This window comes from Mobula birostris, chromosome 31, assembly GCF_030028105.1.
Source record: "Mobula birostris isolate sMobBir1 chromosome 31, sMobBir1.hap1, whole genome shotgun sequence".
Taxonomy (NCBI): domain Eukaryota; kingdom Metazoa; phylum Chordata; class Chondrichthyes; order Myliobatiformes; family Myliobatidae; genus Mobula; species Mobula birostris.
Genome location: NC_092400.1, coordinates 4,144,894 through 4,172,500, shown reverse-complemented (window position 1 = coordinate 4,172,500; position 27,607 = coordinate 4,144,894). Strand labels below are relative to the sequence as shown.

The window sequence follows — 27,607 nt, the reverse complement described above, 5'->3', positions numbered from 1 at the left end:
ACACACACCCTCTATCACACACACACACACACACACCCCCTATCACACACACACACCCCCTATCACACACACACACCCCCTATCTCACACACACACACCCCCTCCATCTCACACACACACACACACCTCCTATCATATACACGCCCCCTATCACACACACACACCCCCTATCATACACACACCCCCTATCATACACACCCCCCCTATCATACACACACCCCCTATCACACACACACTCACCCTATCACACACACACCCCCCATCACACACACACACCCTCCATCTCACACACAGACCCTCTAACTGACACACACACCCTCCATCTGACACACACACACACACACACACACACACACACACACCCCTTCACCTTCTATCTCAGATACTCACCCCCCCATCTGAAACACCCCCCCATCTCAAACAACCCACATCTCAATCAGCCCCGCATCTCACACCCACTATCACACACACGCACCCTCTATCACACAAGCACCCCCTCTGTCTCACACAGGCACACACACATACACACACACACACACACACACACACACACACACACCCCTTCTTTCTCTCACATACACCTTCTTTCTCATATACTCACACCCCCCATCTCACACATGCACCCCCTCTATCACACACACACACCCTTTATCTCACACACACACCTTCCATCTCTCTCACAGACATACACACACACATTCTATCACACACACACTCACACCCTCTATCACACACAGTCACACACACACCTTCTATCTCATATACTCACACCCCTCCATTTTAAACACCTCCCATCTCTCGCACCCCCCATCTCTCACACACCCTCTATCTCACACACAGACACACACACACACACCTTCACCTTCTATCTCATATACTCACATCCCCTCATCTCAAACACCCCCCATCTCTCGCACCCCCATCTCTCGCACCCCCATCTCTCGCACCCTCCCATCTCTCACCCCCCATCTCACACACATATCCTCTACCACACACACCCACCCACCCTCTATCTCACACCCACACCCTCTAACACACACACACACACACACACACACACACACACACACTCCTTCACCTACCTCATATACTCACACCCCCCCAACTCAAACACCCCCATCTCAAACACCCCCCATCTCACACACCCCCATCTCTCTCTCACACACACACACACACACACACACACACACACACACACACACACACACACACACACACACACACACTCATACTACCCTCAGTCCCCACCACCTTTGTCTCCCTCTCTAATCCCCTTTTTCTCCCTCCCTCTCTCCCTCTCCCCCCTCCCTTTCCCTCTCTTGCCCTTTCACCCCCTCTCTCTCCCTGTCTCCCTCACCCTCTCTCCCTCTCTCTCCCTCTCCCTCTCTCTCTCCCTGTCTCCCTCACCCTCTCCCTGTCCCTGTCTCCCTCACCCTCTGTCCCTCTCTCCCTCACCCTCTCTCTCTCTCCCTGTACCCCTCGCCCCCTCTCTCTCTCCCTCTCTCCCTCTCTCTCTCTCTCTCCCTCGCCATCACCCTCTCTCTCTCCCTGTCGCCCTCGCCCTCTCTCCCCCTCTCCCCCTCTCCCCCTCTCCCCCTCTCCCCCTCTCCCCCTCTCCCCCTCTCCCCCTCTCCCCCTCTCCCCCTCTCCCTCTCCCCCCTCTCCCCCCTCTCCCCCCTCTCCCCCCTCTCCCCCTCTCCCCCTCTCCCCCTCCCCCCCCCCCCCTCTCCCCCCCTCTCCCCCCCTCTCCCCCCCTCTCCCCCCTCTCCCCCCCTCTCCCCCCTCTCCCCCCTCTCCCCCCCCTCTCCCCCCCTCCCCCCCCTCTCTCCCCTCTCTCCCCCTTGCCCTCGCCCTCTCTCGCTCACTGTCGCCCTCACCCTCGCCCTCACCCCCTCTCCCCCTCTCCCCCTCTCTCTCCCTTGCCCTCTCCCTCTCCCCCCTCCCCCTCTCTCCCCCCTCTCCCCCTCTCTCCCCCTTGCCCTCGCCCTCTCTCGCTCCCTGTCGCCCTCACCCTCGCTCTCTCCCCCTCTCCCCCTCTCTCCCCCTTGCTCTCTCTCCCTCTCTCGCCCTCGCCCTCGCCCTCGCCCTCTCTCCCTCTCTCTCCCTTGCCCTCTCCCTCTCTCGCTCCCTGTCGCCCTCACCCTCGCCCTCTCCCCCTCTCCCCCTCTCTCTCCCTTGCCCTCTCCCTCTCTCGCTCCCTGTCGCCCTCACCCTCGCCCTCTCCCCCTCTCCCCCCTCTCCCTTGCCCTCGCCCTCTCTCCCTCTCTCGCCCTCGCCCTCGCCCTCTCTCCCTCTCTCTCCCTTGCCGTCTCCCTCTCTCGCTCCCTGTTGCCCTCACCCTCGCCCTCTCCCCCTCTCCCCCTCTCTCTCCCTTGCCCTCTCCCTCTCTCGCTCCCTGTCGCCCTCACCCTCGCCCTCTCCCCCTCTCCCCCTCTCCCCCTCTCTCTCCCTTGCCCTCACCCTCGCCCTCGCCCTCTCTCCCTCTCTCGCCCTCGCCCTCGCCCTCTGTCAGGTGACAGGCCTGTTGAATCAGTCCAGGCACCAGGTTTTGAAGCTGCGGAGTGTTTGATATTGTTCCTCTGTCAGCTATGTTTCTGTTTTTTATTATCGAATGTGTGCACAGATCCATGTTATGGAGTGAGGTGAAGGTACCCACTTGAGATGGGGCGTTGAGAAGACGGTATTGCAAATCTGTTGTTGTACGTACTGGCAACTTTTGTCATGGTGGTAGCAACAGAATGCAGCTCCTTGTCCTTGTCGGGTTGAGTATTCAGCTTGCTTGAGCGGAGTCTCTGGGGCACGCTGATCATCTCCTGAGGTTGTGCTGTGCCTCTGCTTTGTGACTGTTAGGACTGCAGTCTGAAGAAGGAGGCATTTAGCCCGTGGAGCTGTAGCTGTTCTGTGGACCCAGTACCTGCTTCTCCCTTTCCAAACCCTCTTCAATTATTTATCCCATTGTCCATTGGATGTTGCTATTGAATAAGCTTTTAGGCAGTGCGTCACAATTCCCTATTTTTATCACATGTAAAAGGCTTACTCTTTCTAATTCTCTGTCTGATCGCCTGTCCTTGCTGAGCACAGTGACTTGAGTGGACTGTGTGGCCTTTTTTTTTCTCGTTTTGTTGCCCACGTGGCCGGGCTTTTGCTGTATGAGCTGAATCGTTGGGTGGGTGTTGTTCCAGGGGGAGTATTGTGGCAGGATGGAAACCCGGCGGCCTCCTTGGGCGTGCACCCTGCATGGTGGGAGCTGGAGCCTGATGTTCTGGTCTGGGGGTCTGGGTAGCGCCAGGGTACGGCGGCAGGCTGCGGGCCCTTGTGCAAGCCCTCACCAAAAGGAGGCGTGCCAAGCTGAGCTCATCTCCGTCACACAGGGTTGGGTTTTGGTGAGCAGTTGCATGAGGTTCTGCAGGATCAGTACGGATGGGTTTTGCCAGCACCTGAAGGTGTGTGTTCGGTCAGTGGGGTTGTTGATTGGTACTTGTCCCAGCGGCTGCTGAGACAAAGTCCTGTGTACTTACCTCATGAGAACCTGGAGAATGTAAAATGCAGAAAGAAACTTCGATTTTTCTCGTTCAGTGCAAAGATTCCCAGCCCAGGGTCCAGAGACTCCTTGCTTCATGGTATTGGTCCATGGCACAATAAAGGTTGGGAACCCCTGGTTTAGTGGGATGTGGTTCCACACCTGCTCTGGAACTTGGGTCAATTTTTTACGTGATTGAGATTGGTTTGCCCTGCTGGGGCAGGTACACTGGGGGCAGTTAAGAAATTCTTGGGCACGTGGATGATACAAAATGGAGGGTTATGTGGGAGGGAAGGGGCAGATTAGTCTTAGACTAGGTTAAAAGGTTAATTAGTTAATTAGTCTTAGACTAGGTTAAAAGGTCGACACAGCACCTTACATGAGAAATGGGAGCAGGAGTCGGCTGTCCAGCCCGTCGAGCCTATTCCACCATTCAACAAGACATGGCTGATCTGGCCATGGACTCATCTCCACCTACCTGCCTTTTCCCCATAACTTTTAATTCCCCAACTATGCAAAGATCTTGAGCTTAAGAGCTTGCACTGTGCTGTAATGTTCAGTGAAATTTGGGGGTGGAGGTGTGTGGTTACTCTCCAAGAATGAGCATTAATAAGAGTTGCTGGCAAAGCAGCATCTGACACTCGTTCTCAGTTGCCTGACTGGTACCGTTTCTAGTCATGAAAGGAAGGTGGCCCCATGGTGGCATTTCGGGGCATGAGAAGATGGCTGTGATTGGCTGTAGCAGCTTGTGGCTTGGAGACAGTGGCCTTGTCTCTGCGGATGGCGGAGGGCTCTGGGCCTGAGGTGCGCTTAAAGCTAAGGCTGGTTCTGCAATAGTGCTCGTTGTTACTGAGGAAACTGGGGGACAGGCTGCCCGCCAAACGCACAGTGTTGGTGTTGGCTGACTTGCGTGTGTGGTGTGGTCATACGTGTCCAAGAATATGCAGTGTCTGACACCTTTCTGGTCTGCCACTTGAAGGCAGAGAGAGACTGAAGAGTCAGGAGGTGAATAACTTTGCAGCCAGGGCTTTCCTGTGACAGCTTCTGTGGAATTCAGTCCACTGCTCTGCTGCTGAACTGAGGATCTGACGATCTGACTATATTGAGTGTCAGATTGTAGTTGGCTTTGGTGATGTAGCGTGTGCTTTCACCGGCCGAGTGCCTGCAGGTAGCTTGGCAGTCCTTCTGTCACTGGCTGCCTCATTATTGGAGGAATTGCAAGCCGCAGTTGGGAACGAACACTCTGCCGGCAAGTAGATGGAGTTCATGTTGAAGAGGTGGAATCCCTGTTGGCCGGCTTCCCCGGTGCCAGCACGCTGCGTGAAACGTCAAAGGCAGTCCTCGCGTCTCACTTGGGGTACTATGTGTAGGCCCAGGGCTGGGATTGGCGCACTGATGGAATCTAAATAGTGCGTCCGTCAGCTTCTCTGGGTGACTCAACTGGCTGCCATGCTTTGTGGCAGGGCTGCGGAAGCTTGCTGTGGTGCTGGTGTGGGGCCGCTCAGCCCTGACCAAAAACTCAGCTGGCTGTTCCAGTTTAGGTGCGTGTGCACTCCAGCTTGGCTCCTCGTCTTCAGGCGCACTTGATGCTGCTCCAGGAATGCAGTCCTGCGCTTGTTCGAGCAAGGGTTGGACACCCGTGGGCTTGGTTAGGGAGTGAAGTGCGGGCAGGCAAAAGGATTGCCGATTTATTATGGAATGCAGTTCTGATAATCCGAAGCCTGTCACAGTTGGAGCTTTCGGATTTTTCCTAATTATTTTCCATCGAGCGGGTTGGTGGCATCTGGATGTGAAGGTGGCACCTGCCTCCATAGACCAGGACTGTGTGGTGGCCATTTTACCAATGCGGTCTGTAACTGGTAGGTCAGCAAGGACCAGGTCACCTCGAGCTCCTTGTACATCGACTCGCTGCCCAGCTGTTGCAAGTCCAGTGGGAAGCTGTCTGTTGGCGGTGAAATGACATCGGTTCAGCTGCTGAAAGGAGGGGGAGGACGGTTTGTTGGGAGATTAGGAACTGGGTGTCCATGCCCAGGAGTAAACAGGATGCTTGCAGTTGGTTGGATTTGGTTGAAAACCTGAAGTCTTGTTGCCAACATCTCATCTTTGCCGTCTGCAGTGGTTGCCGTGTAGCAGTCAGGAGATGGGACCCTGCGTTCCTCTCCTGGGAGCTTTACCATCGGTAATTCAGCAGAGACGAGGGAATTCAGCCTTCTCCAACCACCTGATGATTTTTATTCTCCTCTTCTGATAGCTTTTCCTAGATAAGTAGTGAAAGACCCCAGGAGAAGTGGCAGCCTGAACTGTATCTCGATGTCAAGGGGGTCTTTGCTACACCTACGTTGGTTTTCACGTGATGTATTAGGGCGTCAGTAAGGGAGATTGTAACCGGGGATGTAAGCTGAACTCCAACCCAGGGTCATGAATTAGCTTGGAATTGCCTTCCAATTGCCTTGGAGCAAGCTCTAGCTATAAACTTAAAAGCACATTTTATTTTCGTATTCTTTTATGGACAATATTTTAGATTTTAAAAAATAATATCCCCAATTGCTCAGCTCCAGTATCAGAGCTGGTTTATTGACCAGTAATCTCATCAGGTTCTTTTGTGTCTTAAGGATAATTTGGTGGACGTTGTCATATCCATTATTCACCAGTGAGATGGTGTGATCTGTTGGAGGTCACAGCCTAGAATGAGACCGTTCACACACTGAACTCATAGGGAGAGCAGGCCCACAAAATACCCCCCCCCCCCTTTACTGTATGTTTCTGTTTTGCTCAAACTGCACCAGCTTGTTTGAATAGGAGAATGAATGGTCCCTGCCCTCCCCTGTTGATATCTTACACATCCCTGGTGGCTCGGGCTGGTTGTCTGTGTGCTGAGCTTGTGGGCATCGGTTTGGTGGGTGCTATATCAGGGGCAAAACATTGGAGCTTCTGGTTGCTTGATGGTGCTCCTTACTGGGCACCGGGATGAAATCAGGTTCTGGCTGTGTTGTGACAACCTTCAGCCTGTCAAGGTTTAACCTAAAAAAAATTCCAAGTTTACATTTTTAGTGAAAGCTAAAGATAAGGGTCAGAAACTGGGAGGAAACACTAGTGTGGGCGCTCATGATAAATCCATTTGTGCCTTTGTAAAGTCTCATTTTGGAATGTTTTTGCAGGAAATGTAGTGTAATATTGATCTATGCCTGAGACTTGCACAGTACTGTATAGCATAGTTTTTACATTAAAACTTGTCAATTCTCCAATTTCATCGAACGTGTCCAGAGTTAAAACAGAACTCATCACAGTACAAACCTTTCGGCCCGCAATGTTGTGCCGACTCTTTAATCCACTCTAAGATCAATCAAATGCTTCTCTCCTACGTAACCCTCCATCTTCCTATCATTCATGTGCCTTTCATTTGAGGTTCTTTAATGTATCTGCCCCTCCCACCAACTCTGGCAGGGCGTTCCACGCACCCCCCTTTTCTTTCCTCAGATCACCTTAAAATGATGCATCCTCGTAACAGCCATTTCCACCCTGGGAAAAAGACGCTGACTATCCACTTGATCTGTGTACACCTCTTCGTCGCCTCTCCTCCTGCTTAGAGAGAAATGGCTAACATAGAGAAAATCCCCAACTCGCTCAACCTACCCTCATAGGACGTGCTCTCTAACCCAGGCAGCATCCTTGGCACCCTTCCTAAACTTCCACATCCTTCCTAGAATGAGGTGACAAGACGAGAACCTCCTTGCATGCAATTGTGTATGAAGATTATTGTTGTCACGTGTACAGTTCTAGACTCCAGGGGTGGGGACCAAAGCTCTCTTGTGACTCAGGCAACTGGGAGCTTTGATGCTGGGTTGCGTATCTGCTGGGTGTGGGAAGTGAAATGTCAGATGGAATGTGATGCTGAGTAATCAGCTGATTCATTCCGGCAGGGCCAGTAGAGCTGGGATGTTGACGTTGAATAGCAGGACATCACGTCCTGAAGAACAAAGGGGTCTTGGTGGCTTTTAGCAAGGCTCCCTGAAGACAGTAGCGGTGCAGGTAGATAAATTGGTTACAAAAGACTTTCTGGATGTTGGCTATCATTAGCTAGAGGACAGAAGACAAGAGCAATGAGGTTATGGTCTATTATATGAAATGTAAGTTTGGCTAAAGCTGGAGTGGAATGGTTATTTCTTGTTGCCTCTCTATAAGACGGATATGATTGGCTGGAGAAGGTGCAGAGCTTGCTCACCAGGATGTCTGCCTGGGTTGATGCATCTTGACGCCGGTTAGGCTGGCTTTGTTCTTGATGCACAAGAGGTTGAGGGGGGACATGGCCGAGGTACACGACAGGAGGAGGGGTAGACATGGGGTGGGTAGTGGGTCTTTTCTCCCCCATTGCCGAGATGTTTGTAGCCAGAGGGTGTAGATATAAGATGAAGGGGTATGAGATTTTGTTTTCTTGCCCAGAGGGTGGAAATCAGACGAGCTGTTGGAAGGTGCAGTTTAGCTAGGTAGTCGTCATGTTGAAGTATTTAGCTGAGTACTTAAGGGCACCAAGACTGTGGGCTGGGCGTTGGAGAATGGGTTACAATAGTTGGCATGTACATAGTGTGCAGAAGGCCCTGTTTCTCTGCTGTAGGTATGGAATTTTGACAATGGCTTGATAACCCTGGCACCTGCTACTGCCTAGATTTTAAGTTGCAATGGGTTCTTAATGTCCTAGAGATCTTCATGTTTAATCCACATCCTTGTGCCTATGGTAACGCAACAATAGCTGATTAAACAGTTTCTTCATCCACAAAAGGAAATCCTATTCTAAATACCAAGAGTCCAAAACCTGTTTGTTTTAACAAGCAGGGCTTAACTGTAATCAGCTAAACCTCCACTCAACTTTGAGATAGGAGATTGTTTTATGCTGCTGAGAGATTGCAGGCAGAGAGGTTTTTCATGAGGAATAGACGTATTTTTGACTGACTGCTTTTGCAAACTGGGCTTGTATCATAATTTTCCCGCAATCAGACGGGGACTTTTGTGAAATGATGTGACATTTTATCAACTTTGAACCTAATGAAGGGTACAACTCTCAGCTTATAACGTGAGGCAGAATGAGGCCTGCGAGTCTACAATTAAATGATCTGCTTTCCTTCCTCAAAGCCATTGTCAGAGTATCACACAGCAGGGAAGTATGCCGCTTAAAGCCCAGGAAATAATGCAAGGGGAAATGGGACAAATGGCATGATTGCGCTGGCAGCCTGAATTGGCTAGCTGGACTGTCTTCCTTCTGTGTCATTATGAGTATGAAGTATCTCTGCATCAAGACTTGCCTTCATGCTGACTTTTCCAAGTGGCCTCTGTTCATTTCTCCTCCCGGGAGGGAGTGGCTAATCCATATCCTGCCCTGCTGTCCCTGTGGATGCAATGAGCAGATTATCTTCGGTGTGCACTGTGACGTATAGACAAGCTGACCCTTTTCATTCAGTTGGCTCTAGGGTTAATACCTTAAAATTGTATTTGGATCATTCCAGAGTAGAAAAATTACTGCTGGAAGTACATACCGGGTCCTATCATAAACGCGAGCGATTCCGCAGATCCACACACAAAATGGTGGAGGAACTCGGCCGGTCAAACAGCGTCTGTGAACAGCAATAAAGAACGATGTTTCGGGCTGGGACCTCCATCAGAGTCAAAGGTTCACCAGGTTGATTCCAGAGATGAGGGGGTTAGACTGTGAGGAGAGATTGAAGTTGCCTGGGACTGTACTCACTGGAATTCAGAAGGATGAGAGGAGACCTTATAGAAACGTATAAAATTACGAAAGGGATAGATAAAACAGGGGCAGGAAAGTTGTTTCCACTGGTAGGTGAGACAAGAACTAGGGGACATTACCTCAAGATTCGGGAGAGTAGATTTAGGATGGAGATGAGGAGGAACTGCTTTTCCCAGACAGTGGAGGCTACCTCAGTAAATATATTTAAGACAAGGTTGGATAGAATTTTGCACAGTAGGGGAATTAGGAGTTATGGGGAAAAGGCAGGTAGGTGGAGACGAGTCCATGGCCAGATCATCCATGATCTTATTGAATGGTGGAGCAGGCTCGATGGGCCAGATGGCCGACTCCTGCGCCTATTTCTTATGTTGAAGTGCTATTGGCTAACTGTACTGCAGGGCTTTCATCCGAAGGGTCAACCATTCCTTCACCTTTACAGTTGCCGCCTGACCTCCTGAGATCCTCCAGCGGTTTCTATCTTTTCCCCTCTGTTCCAATATCTTTGGCTCTGTCTCCATTTTGGAGTATTATCAGTTGTGCAAATCTGGAATTTTTTTTTCTGCTGTGAGTAAGTTGGACGCTGTCTGGGGCTTTGAGGCCAAGGTGGAATGGTTGTGTGAATGAGGGCGTGGAGTGATGAACAGTGGAGATGGGTAAACCGAGACACAGATCACTCATGATCTAATTGAACAGTCAGGCAAGTATGAGCAGCTGTACCACTGCTCTTCCTCCTGAGGCCAAGAGTAATTTTCTGTTTGCTGACCCAGTTAAGTTTGGCTAACCTGACACACCGCCATTTTGCTAATCTGTACAATTTGCTTTGTGTGGTGAGAGAGAAATAAACTGGCAAGGCTTATTTTGTCTATTGATCACTCCAGATATGGCTGAAAATGGATGCATTGCACAACCCCCATAGGCAGTGACTATAAATCTGAGTGTTGTCACTCTTTAAGTAGGAAATTCCTGATGCTTAACTTTTAGGAAGACAGCTGTATGTGGAGGCATCTTTGATTCTTTCCAGGACATTGCCTGCATGCTGAATGTCCTGGTGAGACGCTTTGACTTGTGGCAAAGGCTCACAAGTTGACTAAAGCGAACTGCTGCACGTCAGAAGTACTCGGCAGGGTTTGGCTTTTGGATTAAGGACGTGTCCGGGAGCTCGGATACCAGAGCAGCGACTGTTGTGGACCGTCAGCGACCGTTGTGGACCGTCAGCGACCGCCGTGGACCGTCAGCGACCGTCATGGACCGTCAGCGACCGCCGTGGACCGTCAGCGACCGCCGTGGACCATCAGCGACCGTCGTGCTCAGCTGCTGAGAGGAAGTAATGAAAGCTAACGAATCCTAGGGCACTCGGGTCACTTTGGGTCACGTCAGATGCCAGTTGGGCAATTGGGTCTTTCAGCAAGTGTCGGCTTGCCTTCTGTTGTTACTGGGGTTTTGGATAGTTCACTCCCCACCAGCTCCCCCAGACAGTGGTGGTGGGAGGATAGATAGTTAGATAGATATATACTTTATTGATAGTGTTGTATCATGTTGTATCACTCTTGCCCAGCACCACTCCCCCTACACATGCACACGTGCTACACACGGTTGGCGGAGTATGGTGTTGTTCCACACTGTTCGTTTGAGTTGGTCAGTCTTTATAAGTCACCAACTTGCCCCTTTCTCTTTGGAAACTCCTGATCCCAGTTTTTTTTTCCCTTAACCGATTCTGACTGCTTTCCTGGCTTTTCGGTCAGGGTCCGGAGAGCCACGGCTAGTAGACCACTGCCTCTTGGCTCCAGAGGCCCCAGTTCAATCCCCACCCCTGGTCATTTCCTATGTGGAGTTTGCCCATTTTCCCTGTCACCACGTGGGCTTTGTCCCACATCCAGAGGGTTGGTAGATTAACTGCCCCCATGCGGTACTTGTAAACATTGGGTAGGAAGGGTAATACGTAGGATGTGTTCACTTGTTTTTGTACCTACACTGGTATGTATCTAAGATAGAATCACTTTATTATTGTACCTACACTGGACTCGTATCTGAGACAGTCATTTTATTTTTTAGGGAGTGTTATATAAACATCCAGAGAAAAAGGAGATACAATGTTGTGAGAAAATTCAGATTGATCTGCATAATTCATACATTTCTAATGGTTGAGACTCTAGACTGACATTCTGTAGTCTGGTGTGTTCTGAATCTGTAGCTCAGATCTATACTAATTAATCAATTCTGACTAAAATCTGTACTCATCTATAGCTAATGAAGCTGGCGGTTTAATTATTATTATTGCATACGTGACTTGGGGAAAGTGCGGGTTAAGGGCAGTTCTGGGGACCTTTGTGTGACCATGGGTTGTGCTGGTTGGCTGGGGGCAGGGAGGAGATTGGGGACGATTAGAACATTACAGCAGAGTCCACAATGCTGTTCATTCTGTTAGGAGATACAGTGAAAACCAGGACCTCTTGGCCCAATGGGGTGCACCACCCAGCAAACCCAGCAATTTAACCCTAGCCTAGTCACAGGCCCCTTTGCAGTGACCAGATAACCCACTAACTGCTAGATCTTTGGACTGTGGGAGGAAACGCACGCAGTTCACAGGGAGAACGTAGAAATTCCTTACAGACGGCGCTGGAATTGAACTTTGGGCCCTGGATTGCCCTGATCTGTAATGGTGTTGTGCTAACACATTGCTACTGTAACCTGCTAAGATCAATCTAACCCTTCCCTCCCACATAACCCTCCGTTTTTCTATCGTCCCACGTGCCTGTCTAGGAGTTTCTCAAATGCCCCTAATTTGTGTCGTCTAGAATTTTTGCAGTCAGGTGTCAAGGTGATGGAGTGGATAAGTTGAACTTGTAATTCTAGAAGCAGGACAGTGGATCGGTTTGGAAGAGTCTTTGCAGTTATTTCCAATTCGTGCTTGAGTGCAAGGCAGGACCTCGGCTCCTTGCAGGGCAGCTGAGGTGCTCCCGAAGTCCTTGCTCTGGAGAGCAAATCAGGCTGGGTCCCTATAGCTAGCTGACAACTCGAGCCCACAAGAACCGCAACGATTTTGGTCTCCTCGCCTAACATTAACAGCTCTTCGTACAGTTACCTTGTGCATAGTAACAGAGAGGAAGTCTTTCAGCGGCCTGGAACTGGGTGAAAAAATCAGCCTGCCTGTATTTTCCATTCCGGTCAATCCTGTATTGAGCTGATGTTAGATTACACGAGCCAGGAATTGGTTCAAAATAGTTTTTTTTAATAGTGGTATGTTTCCAGCGTTTGCCGACCACGAAAGGACTTTGCTATTTAATTGATTATTTTTACTTAGTGGTAGACGCAGTAATGGGCCCCTTTGGCCCAAAGAGCCAGCCCTGGCCATGTGACAAATCAACCTACTGACCTTGGACTGTGGGAGGAACGCGGAGCGCCCGGAGGAAAGCCACGCAGTCACGGGGGAGGAGTGTGCAAACTCCTTCCAACAGCGGTGGGAATTGAACCCCGGTTTCTGGCGCTGTAGCGCTATGCTGCGGTACCGCTCCCAAATTTCTTTGCGCATCACCCCCTTTAGCAAAATGATTCTCGCAGGGGCCGTGCTGTTGTGAGGTGGATGATTTAATCACCTGTTCTGTTTCTGTCCCGTACAGATTGATCCTAAGGTGGCTTTTCCACGCAGAGCACAGCCAAAGGTAAGGTTGTTGAGAACGCCTCTTGGCCTCTGGCCAGTTTCTCTTCCCTCGGACTTTAAAAGGTGGCAAGCAAATGTAATTATGGTTCTTGGACTGGGGGAAAATCTTCCATAGGCCCCGGCCTTCCTGGTCGTCTCAAAGAGCTGATTCATGGTGGGCATAGCACGGTTGTCAATGCTTGTACTACACCCCTACCCTAAACCCCACAAAAAAGAACACCGTCACTGTGTCGCCCTTCAGTGGTAATCCTCTGCATGTGAATCTTAAATGGGTGTCGGATAGCCGTGTGACTGGGAGGCATCACAAGATGCCAGCGGGATTGAGGGCGTACTGAACGATTTCCCCACCGAGCGCCGGTTCCGGGGCGCAGGCCTGCCCTCCTCTGAGTGGCCTCACCACGGTGGGACGTGTGGCTACGGTTTCTGTGCAGGCCGTGGCTTTTGACGCGTGATGTTTGAGCTGTACCTAACCAGTGGTAGTGAGTCGAGACTGAATCCAGGGTGGCTAGTTTACTCTAGTAGGCGAATGTGCAGCCAGACCAAGCTCATCACTCCCAGGAAGATCAAAGTGCCATCATTGTTTGTTAGACCTTGCCCGGCGCACAGAAAGGTCACTCAGTTCCACAGAGAAAGATGAGAAGAGGTGGCGTGGTCACTAGAATTTGAGGCCATGCCAAAAGGAAGGAATTGACTCAATAGTATTCACTCAGTCACGTGTCTTCTAATCGGTAATAGTTCTTTTCCTGGTTTTTAGAAAGCCCTGAATTGTTCATTTGGTTGCAATGTGTTAATCAATGAAGCTTTGAGCAAGGTTCTTCCTGAATCTTATAGAACATTGGACAATACAGCTCAGTACAGGCCCTTCGACCCACGACGTTGTGCTAACCTTGATTGATCTAATCCATCCTCACTACAGAGCCTTCCATTTTTCTATCATCCGTGTGTCTATATCTGAGATTTAAGTGCCCCTAATGTACCTGCCTCTGCCACCTCTCCTGGCAGCACACTCCACACACTCTGCGTAAAATGCTTAACTCTGACATTCCCTCTGTACTTTCTTTTAAAGTTATGCCCCATTGTATCAGCCATTTCCATCCTGGGAAAAAGTCTCTGGCTATCCACCTGTGACCTATGCCTCTTATAATTTTGTCCGCCTCTATCAAGTAACCTTTCGTCCTCCTTTCCAAAGAGAAAAGTTCTAGCTTGTTCAACCTATCCTCATAAGACATGTTCTCTAATCCAAGCAGTGTCCTGGTAAATCTCCTCTGCACCCTTCCCAAAGCTTCCACATCCTTCCTATAATGAGGCGACCAGAATTGAACACAATATTCCAAATGTGATCTAACCAGAGTTTTATAGAGCTGAAACATTACCTCACGGCTCTTGAACTCAATCTACAACTAACGGAGGCCAACATACCGTATGACTTGACGGCCCTGTCAGCGAGACTCTTGCTGTGGAGTGGGGAGGGGGGTCCACCATTACTTTCTCCCGTTAGGGATCATTGAGTATGGCACATGGGCACAGACTGATGTCAGGTTGATCACAGGATCGCCTAATGGATGCCGATATTGGTGCTTCAGAGAATGCATCAACAGCCCCATTCCTTAGATATTCCTTTCAGTGGTTAGGGAAATCTTGGCAGCTATTTGCACTCCCCCTCCCTCATAGAACACTCTGGACTCCACACACCCGTTGGAGACTTTGAAAGGCCCGACATGTTTGAAGCTGCTCATGTAGGTCGTCATCTTTGAGGAGGAGTTAGTGAAAGGTCTTTGGACACTGCAGTGCTGGAGCTGCTCGAGGTGCTACCTCTTGGATCCAGTGACCGTCATCAATTTCCTCTTGATCTTCCTGCATCCCAAAGACATGCAAAATGGTCGGTTAATGGCCACTGAGAATTACCTGGGTAAGTGGCAGAGTATGAGTAGGGAAAAATGGGATTGCTGTAACTGAGTTGTTGGTGTTTGGTGAGGATCTTGTGAGCTGAGCCTGGGCCTGTTTCTGTGCTTTTTGTCTGTCTGAACTCCCCAACAAGGCATTGTAACTGAATTGCTCTCTCCAGTGCTGGCTGTTACCATTCTTTATCTTAGTTAGAGATGTTACCAGCTCACGGTTACAGGCCCTTCTGTCCCAGTGAGCCCGTGCCACTCAGTTAAGCCTGGTTTATACTTCTGTGTTAACTCAACGCCGTAACCTACACAAGCAGCCTACGCGCGTTGTGAGCATTTATACTTATGCGTTGGTGTGTCTGTGTCGCTCTGCAATTCGCGAACGTCACGCATGTGCACACACCTGTTCGTGCAAGGCATCATGGTCATGGTAGTCTTTCTCACGGTAAACAAGCGAGCGTCTTTTTTCGTGCAAAATGTGTCCTCCATAATTTCGGAGGTCTGTAAAGTTTTACGGAAAGCATTGCAGCCAGAGTTCCTTCCCTGCCCTTCAGTCACCCAATGGGAAGCTATTGCAGCGTAGGATGAAATGCGATGCTACCAAGTAGACCAATCACAGTTGTGTGTTCTGTGTTGCCGCGACGCTCGGTTACATTTTGGGAGAGGTGCGCGTCGCAGCAATGCAAGCTCTCGTGTAGGGTTCCACGTCGGCTTTGCGTAGGGTTTGCGGCGACCCAGACCTTACGGCGACGCATTGACACATAAGTATAAATCAGGCTTTACATCCATGTGACCAATTAATCTGCTCACCCGTAAGCCTTTGGGATGCACGCGGAAACCGGAATCTCACTCGTTCACGGGGAGAACGTACAAACCTCCTCCAGACAGCCGTGGGAATTGAGCCCCGGTCACTGGCGCTGTAAAGCACTGCGCTAACCGTACCGCCGTACCTTCTCTGTTGCTTCCGCCTTTTACCTGTCTGTTTTCACCAGGTGTTTCACCTGGTTTGCCCAAGGTGTGCCACCGTTGAGGAAACTACTGGTGTCGCAGCCCGGCTATGGTGTCTACTGGAGTTAGGGCAGTTTGTGTGGAGGATTCCACAGGCCATTTTAGAGCAAAAAAAAATTGCACCACTCAGATTATTCAATAAAGCCTAATTTCTGCGCATAGTAGTAAAGAGATTGTGGTATAATTTGATCTTTGTGCTGTTGTGTAGAGTGGGTAAATGCAGCAAGTGGAGACCAGCTGGTGGGATAAAATTACAGTAGAATAAATCTTTTATCCAGGTACGTAGTAAGGACAGCTTTCATTGCCTGTCCCCAAATGGCGATGAGTTGTGTTCAGGAACGCCTAAGTTCAAAGCCAAAGTCAACTTGTTTTCAAAGTATGTGAATGCCCCTGTATACAACCCTGAGACTCATTGTCTTGCCAGCATGTACAGGGAAGTAAAGATATACAATAGAGTTTATGAAAAACTGTAAACAAGGACTAACGAGCAATCATCGTGCAAATGAAAAATAAATAATGCTGAGAACATGAGCTGTACAGTTGTTGAAAAGTGAGTCTGAGGATGTGGAATTGGTTTAGATTTGAGGTTTGCCAAGCAGGCAGTATCTCCTGAACTTGCTAAAATTCCTCACTGATTTAAAAGACCCATGGTCCATGTGTTACGTGAACTAGCACCATATGATATTCCTTAGTAATGTTTGCTTTTGGACTTGTTTTGGAGAAGACTAATTAATTCATTTTTATTTTCCTTCTAATTGAATTATGCTTGAGATTGTTTGTTCTTCAGCTCCTTTGGGACTCCCACTCTGAGTTAATGTGCTCTTGGTTAATTGTTGATAAGAGCATTTTGAAGCTGCTGATGAGTTCTCCGTGACGTAGTGTCCATATTAAAATCACGCCAGACTGCACTGTTTGCCTCCAAGTTCTTGTCGAGTTCCCAGGCTGCGCAGATGGTAATAAAGTCTTTGTCTTCGCTTCAGTGGTGAATTCATCAAGAAATCTTTGTGAGGCCCAAGTCCAGTGAGGATGTGTCAGCATGGGACAGATTGTACTGTAAGCCATAATGACCATTTCATTCTTCTTCAGAACTTTAGTCATTGGGACACGATGATAGTGAGGGGGCTATTTGGCCTTTCTTCTCCAGTGTTACCCCTTTGAAACAGCTAATCCACTAGCTTTGTACCTCTGTGATAATCTTGTTATTTTGGAAGTTTTTAATGTGCTCTGCTACACTTTTGGACAGCTGTACATTGATCTGGTGGCTCATTTGTGGTGTTGGTGACCATGAACTCTGTGCCTCCAACTCCAGCCATCGTCTCTTTGTAGTAAATTGTCTCCTTATTAATGACTTCGATAGCTATTGCTGACATTTGAGTTGTTGTCATAGGTTGGAGCACGATGTGGACGGTAGATTTGGTCTCCACATGAAGGAAAATGGCATTGCATCCATTTGATCCATTTGTTTCATAAAGCCCATAGGACTCTTCTCCAGTCTTTTGTCAAGAAAAAGAGTCTTGAATGTGTTAAACTTACTTATAAGTTTTGGTCTCATTCCTGAGTTCCTGCATTATATCAGTTGCTATGGAACCTGATCTGTGCCTCCCTTTAAATGTGTGGATCTGAGATTGGCCAATGTATTATCATCAAGGACCCCACCGTCCAAGCCATGCTGTCTTCTTGCTATTACCACTGGGAGGAGATACAGGAGCCGAGGGTCCCACACCACAGGGTTCAGGAACAGTTGTTACCCTACAATCATAGGATGCCTGAACCAGTGTGGATAGCTTCACTCACCTTAGCTCTGAAAGGACTCCGCAACCTATGGACTCATTTTCAAGGACTCTGCAACAAATATCCTCAGTATTATTTGTATTTAATTTGCACAAGTTCTCTTCAGCTGAAGAGTCTTGGCCTGAAACGTCAGACTGTACTCTTTTCCAGAGATGCTGCCAGGCCTGCTGAGTTCCTCCAGCATTTTGTGTGTATTGCTCGGGTTTCCAGCTCCTGCGGAGTTTGGTACGTGATAGGTGAAGCCGGGAGAGGGGGAGGGGTGAAGTAAAGAGCTGGGAAGTATGTATAGGTGTACCCAATAACGTGGCCACTGAGTATTGATATATTTTGATAATTAATTTACTTTGACTTTGATATGGTAATTTAAAAACCATTTTGGGTTCTGAACAGGTTTTTCGGAATACTGGATTCAAACCTGGCTGCACAGTGTATGGTATCAAATCAGAGCCGTAGTAACGAGAGCTGTGCACAGTTTCTTGCTACGTATCTGGGAGCTGGTTTCACTTCGCAGAGATTGATTAGCCCAAAACCTGAGGTGTTGTAGGTGAGATGGGTGACTGTCAAGTTATTCACCGAAGTCGAAGGGTTGCATTTGTAACCAAGTCTTTCAGGACGTTGGTTAGCCGGTACCTTAGAACAGCTTAACGAAGGGTTGGTGTTATTGTACCGCAGGAAGTCTGGCTGCTGCTTTTTCCCATGAGTGGCATATTGTAATAATGTTGGTTGGGCTATGAACTGGTGCCAGGGGAGATTCTGAAATGGGCTGTGTGCTCTTTTTGCACTTTTGCGAGGGTCTCCGTTCCACATTTCAGTCTCCTATGATCCAGAGAAGGCCATTCGACCCATCAAGTCTTTGAGCAGCCCATTACTGCTATTTCCTCCTCCTTTTTTCTTCCTCGCATGTCCATCAACTCTTCCCTGGTGCTCCTGCCACCTAATTCCAGCAACCAGGTAACCTGTCAGCCAGCGTGTCCTTTGGGGTGTGGGAGGAGGTGGAGTGATGGGAGAAGTGTGCAGACTCCCTGTAGGCGATGCTGGCAGCCAGGATCGAACCCAGGCCGCTAGAACCGGGAGGCAGTAGCAGCAACGGAGGCTCCTCAGCAACTGTGCTGCCTCTCATGAAAGTTGTCACCAAGTGCAGAACATTGACAATAAACAGTGCTTTTACTCTAGTGGTGTCCCGAAGCATTAGAGGAAATCAGGCTTTTGACCCAGTTAGGAATAGTGAGGGGGCTGTGGAATTCAGGGTAATATGGCCTTGGGGCAGTTGTGAATCGTGAAAATCACATGCATGAGCCCAGGAGCACTGCGCTGAGCTGAGAGCTTGGGATTTGTGCTGGAGTCTGTTTTGTATTTCGTGCCATGAAAAGAATCTAAAATGATGTCTTAACTACTTTAGTGAAGCTTCTTTTGTAGCAGTGTGGTTAACTCTTAAACATTCACCCTGCTCTGTTTGCCAATTTAACGTGGCTTTTTGTGGCCCAAACTGCATCGCAAACCTGTCCACTTCTGCAGAAGTTTGCTGCCCTTGTCTTCTGGTTGGAGCAAAGCACTATGTTACTTTCTGGGCTCAGCTGAACAGCCCACTAAGTTTCAGCTCAAACACGAGGAAATCTGCAGATGGTGGAAAACTTTCAGCTTGCCTGGCCGTGTGATGCTGCTTTTTCTATGCGTGGGCTCTGTTTCCGTGGCCCTTTGAACTCCTTGTGTTGACCTACCTCCAGTCTATTCCTGCTCTGATCAGAAACAAGAGAAGATCTGTGCAGAACCTGGAAATCCGAGCGACACACACACACAAAGTGCTGGCGGAACCCAGCAGGCCAGGCAGTATCTGTGGGGAAAAAGTACAGTCGACGTTTCTGGTCCAGATCCGTCGGCAGGATCTGATCAAGTTGGTTTGGCTGCAGACTCTTGTGCTCTTTACCTTCCCCTTCTCCACATGTCCTTCCTATTCCTTTTCTTTCACCTGTGTTCTGCTGCCGCTGTCCTTGGCAGTTCTCTGGAATGCTCCTTTTTCGCTGTTGCACCTGCCTGCGGGACGTGCTCTTCACTCTCCCGGCCTGGGGAAGCCGAGTGGGATCCACCACAGTGAACTGCCAGGTTAGCTGTAAATGTCATGGGCTGCAGCCTGGCGTCATGGGGTTTGCACGAAGAAGCAGGCAGGCAAGATCACGGCGGACACTACCCGCCCTGAAAACCGCCTTTTCCAAAAAGCAACCTCCTGGAGAGTGCTGTAGGTCTAATTAAAACTTCCTGCCATCTTAAAAGTTTCTTGCCCAGGCAGTTAATCTGATCAGCATCCTAGTCAGGCACACCCTCCCCGTCACTGCATTACATGGTGGACACTTTAAAACACTTTTATAGCTGTTAATATGTGCTGGTATTTATGCAGATTTTATTCCATATAATGTCTAACTTTATATATAAATCTTTATTATTTATAAAATTGTTGAATATTTTTGTTGTATGCCATGCCAACACACCACAGCAAATTCCTAATACATGGAAATGTGATTGGTGAAAAAAGGCGATCCTTGATTCTGGTCACTAATTGAGGACAGTTTCCTTGCTGGCCTCAGCTGATGATCAAGTCTGCCTCTTGACTCTCGAGGACGCCTGGACCCTCTACCTCCTCCGGGCAGCCTCCACTTGCCACATACCCACTACCCTCAGATCGTTCACTCCAAAGTGATGTGCAGTCATCACCCACTCTGCTCAACGCCTCCTGGCTTCAGGAATGAGTTCAGCCGAATGGACTATCACCGACTACGTGTTGACTTCATACTTCCTGACGCTCCCTGGCTGTCACTTTGAGCCCTCCGGTATTTTCTGCCTTCCTGCTCCGTGGAAGGGCCACAGTTTTGGAGCGAAGCTGTAGTTCTGTATTGTGGCTGTCTCTGAGCCCAGTGCTGACTGTGGCAGGTACCGTGTGAACTGAAACACTTTTGTCCTCGATTTGGAATGCTCTCTCTAACAGTTTGGTATTCCGCCATGCCTGCGTCCTGTCACAGACCAGACGTTACTGGGATCTCCTCGCACTCTGTAGTGACCCAGACTCTTCTCCAGTTTGGGACTTCTGAGCTATAAAGTGTTTGACTGCGTTTGCAGTTCATTTGGATGAAAGATACACAAATTATTCTTGAGCGCTATGGCATTGTACAGTGCTGTCATCCTGCAAGCCAGTGAGGCATGCTGAATGTTCCTGGCTGGCTGCTGTGCTGGCGCAGGGGTTTGGGTTTCTGACCATGTGCTGCTGTGGCTCACTGCTCAGACGGTGATGGGGGCTGACACCTGGTGAAACAAGAGGCTGAGGCTGCACACTGAACAGGAAGGGCAGCTTCAGGGCTCTTAACCAGGGAGCTACGAATGCCAACGTGGTCCATTTCGCCCAGCGGGCCCTTCCTTTCCGCTCGTGGTAATCCCCTCTGTGTGGTACTTGAGTTGGGGTGGGGGGGGGGTTTGGGGTTAGAATTGGTTCAGAGGTGGGGGCTGCTGTTGTTACCTGGATGGAATCTGCGAGTGTGAGTGCAGCTGGGATGGAATTCCTTCACTCAGGAGGAGGCCTTTCAGCCTGACTGGCCTGTGGTAGTGTTTGTGCTTCATGCTGCTTCCGTGGTTCCCTTTTGTTTTCCCCGCTGTCCTTTTTTTTTGCTTTTTACTTGCTTGACCTGTTTTGCTCTCAAATTCCAAATGTTTGCTGCACGTTCCATCAACCTCACTGTAATTCACCATCCCCCCACGTCAGAACTTTGGGCCAAATAGAAATTGAGCTCTTGAGGTTCAGTGCCTTCCAAACCAGAGCGGGCTTCCGCAGTTCCTCTGGGTACACGCTCGCCCTTGTTGCCAGTTAATGCTGGTTAGCAGGGAGGGCCAGGCCCCACTGGCTGGCCACACCAGCTTAGATAATGACGGCAGTCTTGAGAATTTGTCCCTTTGTGCAACGGGGCAGACGCCTGACCTTCCTCTGAGGGACGGGAACGGCCGACCTGCTGAGGGTGGTGCTGAGCAAACTCTCGATGGCTGCGCGGGCCTGCATTCGCTCCTGACAGGAGCAGGGCTGTGCTTTGTGTGGACCGAGGCAGCTATTGTTTGAGGCAATTTGAAAGACGGAGGAAATTGGATTCTGGAATTCATAAATAGGGATTACTGCATTCTTTTATTTCTTTTGATGTTATGGAGCACTGTTCTATTCAGAGCTCAGCTGTACAAGCTGGCATCTCCCCCTCTCTGAGATAGTTTAATTTCAAGTCTATCTTGGTGCTATTTAGAATTAGGGTCTGGGACCTGTGTCTCAGATTGGAAATTTCCACTTGCCATCTAGCCTCTGGGCAAGTTAATCTGGTCGAGCTTTCAGACAGAATATAAAGCAAACCACCAGCCTATGAGTAACACGAAAGTGTTCATCTCTTTCCACCCCACGTCCCAATGATCTGCAATCCTCTCACTTCGACCTCGACGCAACTCTGTTTCCCGTGCCTCCTCCGTAGTGACGCCACCTCTCTTTAAGTGCAAGTGTGTTGCTGTCTATTTTAATTTTTCCTATTCCCACCTTTGAGTTGTTGACGCTGTGCTGAGCCGGGATTTAAAAAATACGCTGCTGTAACCTGGGCAGATGTGATCCTTGGTCGTGGGTGTGGCTGCCGTGCACGTGCTGAAAAACATTTCAAAGCCTGCAGGTGTACTGCTGCGTGCCTTGTGGTACCTGAGTGCGTTTCATGGGCTGTTTGAGCCGATTCTAAACTGGGGGGGTGGGGGAGCTTGTAAATGAATGAGCAAGTGGTGGGTTTCTATGATGTAAGTGGAATCCAGATGCGTAAAGTTCTCTTCTGAATCCTGCCTAGGTCTGTTGTATCTCCCTGAGGACTATACAGCAGATGTGCCTTCTATCACAGTGTTGTCCTTAGCTTAACCCATGTTCTGTTCCCATTCTTTCTCCTCCCAGGGGAGCCAAAAGGCAGCCAGTGACCCCTTCATCTCATGTCCCTCCTTAGCTCTGCTGCTTTTATAAATTTCTGGATCAGAGAGCATGTCCTATGAAGGAGGGTTGAGTAAGCTAGGGCTTTTCTCTTTAGAGGAAAGGGGGATGAGAGAAGACTTAGAAGTCTACAAGACAGTGAGAGGCATAGATGGAGTGGGCGACCAGACTTTTTCCTAGAGCAGGGGGGCAAAATTTTAAGGGGAATAGGAGGATGTCAGAGGTAAGTTGTTTTTGTTTTAACAGAGCGTGGTGGGTGTGTGGAACACGCTGCCAGGGGTGGCAGAGAGGCAGATACATTAGGGGCATTTAAGAAACTCTTAGATGCATGGATGATAGAAAATTGGAGAACTATGTGGATGGGAAGGGTTAGAATGATCTTAAAGTAAGTGGGCCGAAGGGCCTGTACTGTGCTGCAAGGTTCTATGCTCATCTTCAAGTAACTTGGCTTGCTTTCAAAATTCATTATTTTTTAAAATGAGGAAATGTTCCTTCATCGAAAAAACCAGCCTGACTTCCTCTAGCCTTTATCTTCCCCTCAGCGACATATGGATGGGATGATTGGCAGGCTCTAATATTTATTGGTTTTCCCTTCCATTTTGTGCCTGGTCCAAGTTTGCACGCTTCGTCTGCCTTGTTTGTAGAGCTATAAGACATAGGAGCAGAATTAGGCCATTTCGACATCGAGTCTGCTCTGCTGTTCAATCGTGGCTGATTTATTATCCCTCTGAACCCTATTCTCCCTTCTCCCCATAACCTTTGCCCTTACTAATCAAGAACCTGTCAAGCTCCGCTTTAAATATACCCCCCGACAGCCTCCACGGCCATGAATTACACAGGTTCACCACCCTCTGACAAGAAATAACTCCTCATCCCTGTTCTAAAGGGATGCCCTAGACTTCCCCACTGCAGGAAACATCCTTGCCAAATCCACTCTATTTGAGATCTTTTGATACAGGTTTCAATGATATTCCCCCTCATTCTCCAGCGAGTACAGGCCCAGAGCCATCAAACGATTCTCATAGGTTAAACCTTTGATTCCTGGGATTGTTCTTGTAAACATCCTCTGGACCCCTCCACTGGCAGCACATCCTTTCTTCGATAAGGGACCCAAACTGATAAACGTGGCGGTGTGCTTCAGCTAAATCTCAGGCATCCCTTAAACACGGAAGCCTCCAACTCGAGGGTGGGAGTTCTTCGCTCTCACCTTTACCGCCTCTGCTCTGGAGCTGCAGCTCCAAGACGCAGTACCTCTGTGAGCTATTATCCTCGAATTGCTTTGTTTCCTGCCACTCCTCCAAATCCCGCCTGGAGGACAGCAATTTCCTGTTGATGCGCAGGAGCGAGTCTGGCTCAGACTCCGAGCAGTTTTTGCAGGGGTGTCTGGGACCTTTAGAGAAGAGGCTCGCCGCACTAATGCTGCAGACGGTGGTTGGGGCGGCTGTGGCGGGGGGGTGGGCTGGTGACCTGAAGGTCTGCTGGCAGCCCCGCGGCGATCGCAGTGACCAAGCCTTCCTGAGGGTCTGCATCCTAGCTCAGCCAATTTTCTTGTAGAGCTGTTGAGTTTCGCCACACTTGTAATGAAGGGAGCAGGAAGCGCAGAATCAAATATCACTGTGATGATTGTATGTTCTAGTATCAATTGTTTGGCAACAATAATGTATAAAGTACTTAGTAAAAAGGCTCAGAGTTTCTAGGAGTGAGGTATTACTATGGAAAAGGAAGGGGACGCATTTGGCCACAGTCCCTTCATAAGGCAACGTGCTGCCTTCTGTGGAATCGGTCGCGCAGAAGTTCAAAGTTCACTTATTTTCACCATATGCTGGCTTGAGATTCATTTTCTTGCAGGCATTCAAAGTAGATCAAAGAAATGCGATAGAATCAGTGGAAATCTAGACACCCGACAGGCACACAATTAACGTGCAAAAGAGGACAGACTGCAAACACAAAAAAATGAGTAAATAAATGATGCTGGGAACGTGAGTCATTGTTGTTCCTTGTGGCGCACCGGGTAGCAACCTCGCCATTTCTTTAGCATTTGTCTGTTTTACGAGGCCGAGTTGCTAGCTGGACGCTCAACCCAGCACGGTTGGGAAGCGTGCAAGGAGCCGGCCAGATTTGAACCTGGGACCGCTCGCCTCAAGGTCCGGTGCAGATGCCCCTAGCTAAGCGTGAGTTAGAGAGCCCTTAAGATGACTCCATAATCAGTTCAGTGCTGAATTTGTAAATTCCAGTCCCTTTTGGGGAAGAATCTGTGCCCTGCTAGGGATGGGCGAGATACTCAGGCAGAGTAACTAGTGTTTGGATGAGAAGAAACTTAAACTGTGGAAGGTTAAGGAGATTTGAAGGTATGATTAAAATCGCCATGTGAGTAATATAGACAGAACAGAGCATTTCTACTTTCAGGTGTGTGCACTGATCTAGTAATGTAAATGTTTTTGAGCATGGTTGTTTTGTGGTTGATGGCTGTTCTTTGTGCATTGATCTGTGATTGATGGGCTGTTTCAAGTCAGGAGCCACAATGGCTTGGTCTCACCTGCCACCTACCCTTTTGGGAAGTGTGGGAAGCGGGGAAGGCAGAGGGGCTTAGGAACAGAGACAGAGGGAGAGAGCAGTTGCTTCAGTTGGTGCACAGAATCTGGAGTGTTGATTTTTAAAGTTTGTAAATTTAGCTTTGCAGCCTGTGAGCTGGGAGAGTGCATTGTCACATTGTGTTAAGAGAAAAGCTGGCTGCAGCTGCCTAGCTGTCTGCAGCCATGCCCGCCGAGCGTGGGTCAACTTTGGCTTTGTCATCTGTCATGGGGCTCAGCCTATTTAGGGGGCACTTTGGTCTCTGCCTGATGTGGGGAGACAGACATCCACACTGCGGCCTACTCTGCTGGGGAGCGAGGAGGGGGTGGAAATGATGGCTTTGGGAGCAAAGATTAGTGGGGGTGGAGGGGGGGAAGGGAGTGTGAATCATTTGGAGAATTCATTGTCTGCCTGCGTTCAAGAGGATTGAATAGGAGATTAATGCTGCTTCCACCATCCTTAACCTCTGTGGACATGTTGAGCTCATTACTGGTTGCCATGGGAGGCAAGGTAAAATAAACAGAGGCATTCCATTAATCATTCCGTTCTCATCACCCTCCACTCAGTTCTGTGTCTCTGTTTCCCACACTGTTGCCCTGTCCAAATAGACACTGCAATGGACTGAATACAAAAGTTCTCTTAAATTCTGCTTCCACACACACACACACAGAGTGTGAGAGAGAGCGGCAAAAAGCATTTCCCCAGTGATATTTCATTCAATAATCATATAAATGAGGGATTTTTACTACATCGTGATGCCAGTTCCGTGTGACTTCTAAATGATTTTCCTTTATTTTGTTTTAACGGTACAGAGTGGGGTTGGCTCTTTGAGCCACGCTGCGCCAACCCGATTAACACTAACCTAATCACGGGACAATTTTCAATGACCAGTGAATTTACCCGGTACGTCTTTGGACTGTAGGAAGAAACCGGAGCACCCGGGGGAAGCCCACGCATTCCCTGGGGAGGGCATACAGAGACGCCTGGTAGAACGGCACCGGTTTTGAACTCCGAGTTCCGGAATTCCCTGAGCAGTAATGGCCTCACGCTAACCACTGAGAAAGTCTTTCCGAAGTGCAGTAAGCTTGCCAGCTGGTTGGAGCACAGCTAACTCTCACAAACTGTATTGAGGCGAAAGGCAACATCGTCCTGACGTTGCCTTGAGAGATGAATATTGACCAGGACACATTAAAAGTGAATGGCAGAGCAGACTCGATGGGCTGAATGGCCTAATTCTGCTCCTATGTCATATGATCTTACAACAGAGAATGCTGGAAGTGCTCTGCAGGTCAGGCAGTATCTGTGGGGAGAGAAATTGTTAATGTTTCAGGTTGAAGAACGCTCTTTCGAATACTATAGAGAACCAGATGTTAAATTTGTTTCTCCTTCCGTGGATGCTGACTGACATGCTGGGTGTTTCTGGCACTTTCTGTTCTTCTTTCAGATTTTCAGCATTAGTGTTTTTAGCTTTTATTTCCCGAGCTAATTGTTTTGATAACAAGGTACGACAGAAGGTGCCACACTGAGTCTCTCATCTGAAAGTACAGCGGTGTGGCTCTCTCTCAGTACTGAACTGCAGTCCAAACCCAAGCTGTGTTTTGAAGGCTCTGGTCTGTGTTTCCAAAGCCTTGATATGAGAATGGTGTGCGAGTAACTCATTACAAATGAGGCCCTTGGCCTTTTCTGTGACTAGAGAAACATTTTATCTTGATCTGTTTGTGAATCCTTTACCAGTTTTGCTATGTTGGCAGCACATGCAAAATGCTGGAGGAACTCAGCGAGTCTGGCAGCATCATTGGAGGGGAATGAACAGTCGACACTTTGGGCTGAGACGTTTGAGTCTTGATGAAGGGTCTTGGCTTGAAATTTTGACTGTTTATTCCCCTCCAATGATGCTGCCTGACCTGCTGACTTCCTCCCAGCATTTGTGTGTGTGTGTGTGGTGCCCAAGATTTCCAGCATCTGCTGAATCTGAACCTTTTGTGTCTGTGATTCTGGTGTTTTGGAACTGCAGGTATTGCGTGCTGAAATCAATGTGTCAGAGCAGCCACCTGGTTTCCTGAATGGGCCATTCAGCCCCTTGAACCCGTGTTGTCTTTAACTCTGGTTAAGGCCTAAGTTCCTTTTATCTTCTCTTTACACCGGATTCTTTATACTTTTACCTAACACAAAGTTGTCAAATCATCCTACCTCAGCTGGGTTTTGGAGACAAATTTTCAAATGTCCATAGTTTGTCCATTAATTACACAAACATGAGGAAATCTGCAGATGCTGGAATTTCAAGCAACACTCATAAACGTTGCTGGTGGACGCAGCAGGCCAGGCAGCATCTATTGGAAGAGGTACAGTTGACGTTTCGGACCGAGACCCGAAACGTCAACTGTACCTCTTTCAATAGATGCTGCCTGGCCTGCTGCGTTCACCAGCAACTTTTATGTGTGTTGCTTGCCCA

The 27,607-nt window shown here is 49.0% G+C and overlaps 1 protein-coding gene across 4 annotated transcripts in view; it reads left to right on the top strand.

The window, feature by feature from the left end:
* Nucleotides 1-27,607, top strand: part of LOC140190683 (RNA-binding protein Musashi homolog 1-like) — a 206,015-nt gene that overhangs the window by 48,336 nt on the left and 130,072 nt on the right. For all 4 annotated transcript variants that reach the window (XM_072247471.1, XM_072247472.1, XM_072247470.1 and 1 more), the window contains one exon: nt 12,878-12,919. In XM_072247471.1, coding sequence (XP_072103572.1) covers nt 12,878-12,919 — 42 coding nt within the window. The remainder of the gene's footprint in view (nt 1-12,877; nt 12,920-27,607) is intronic.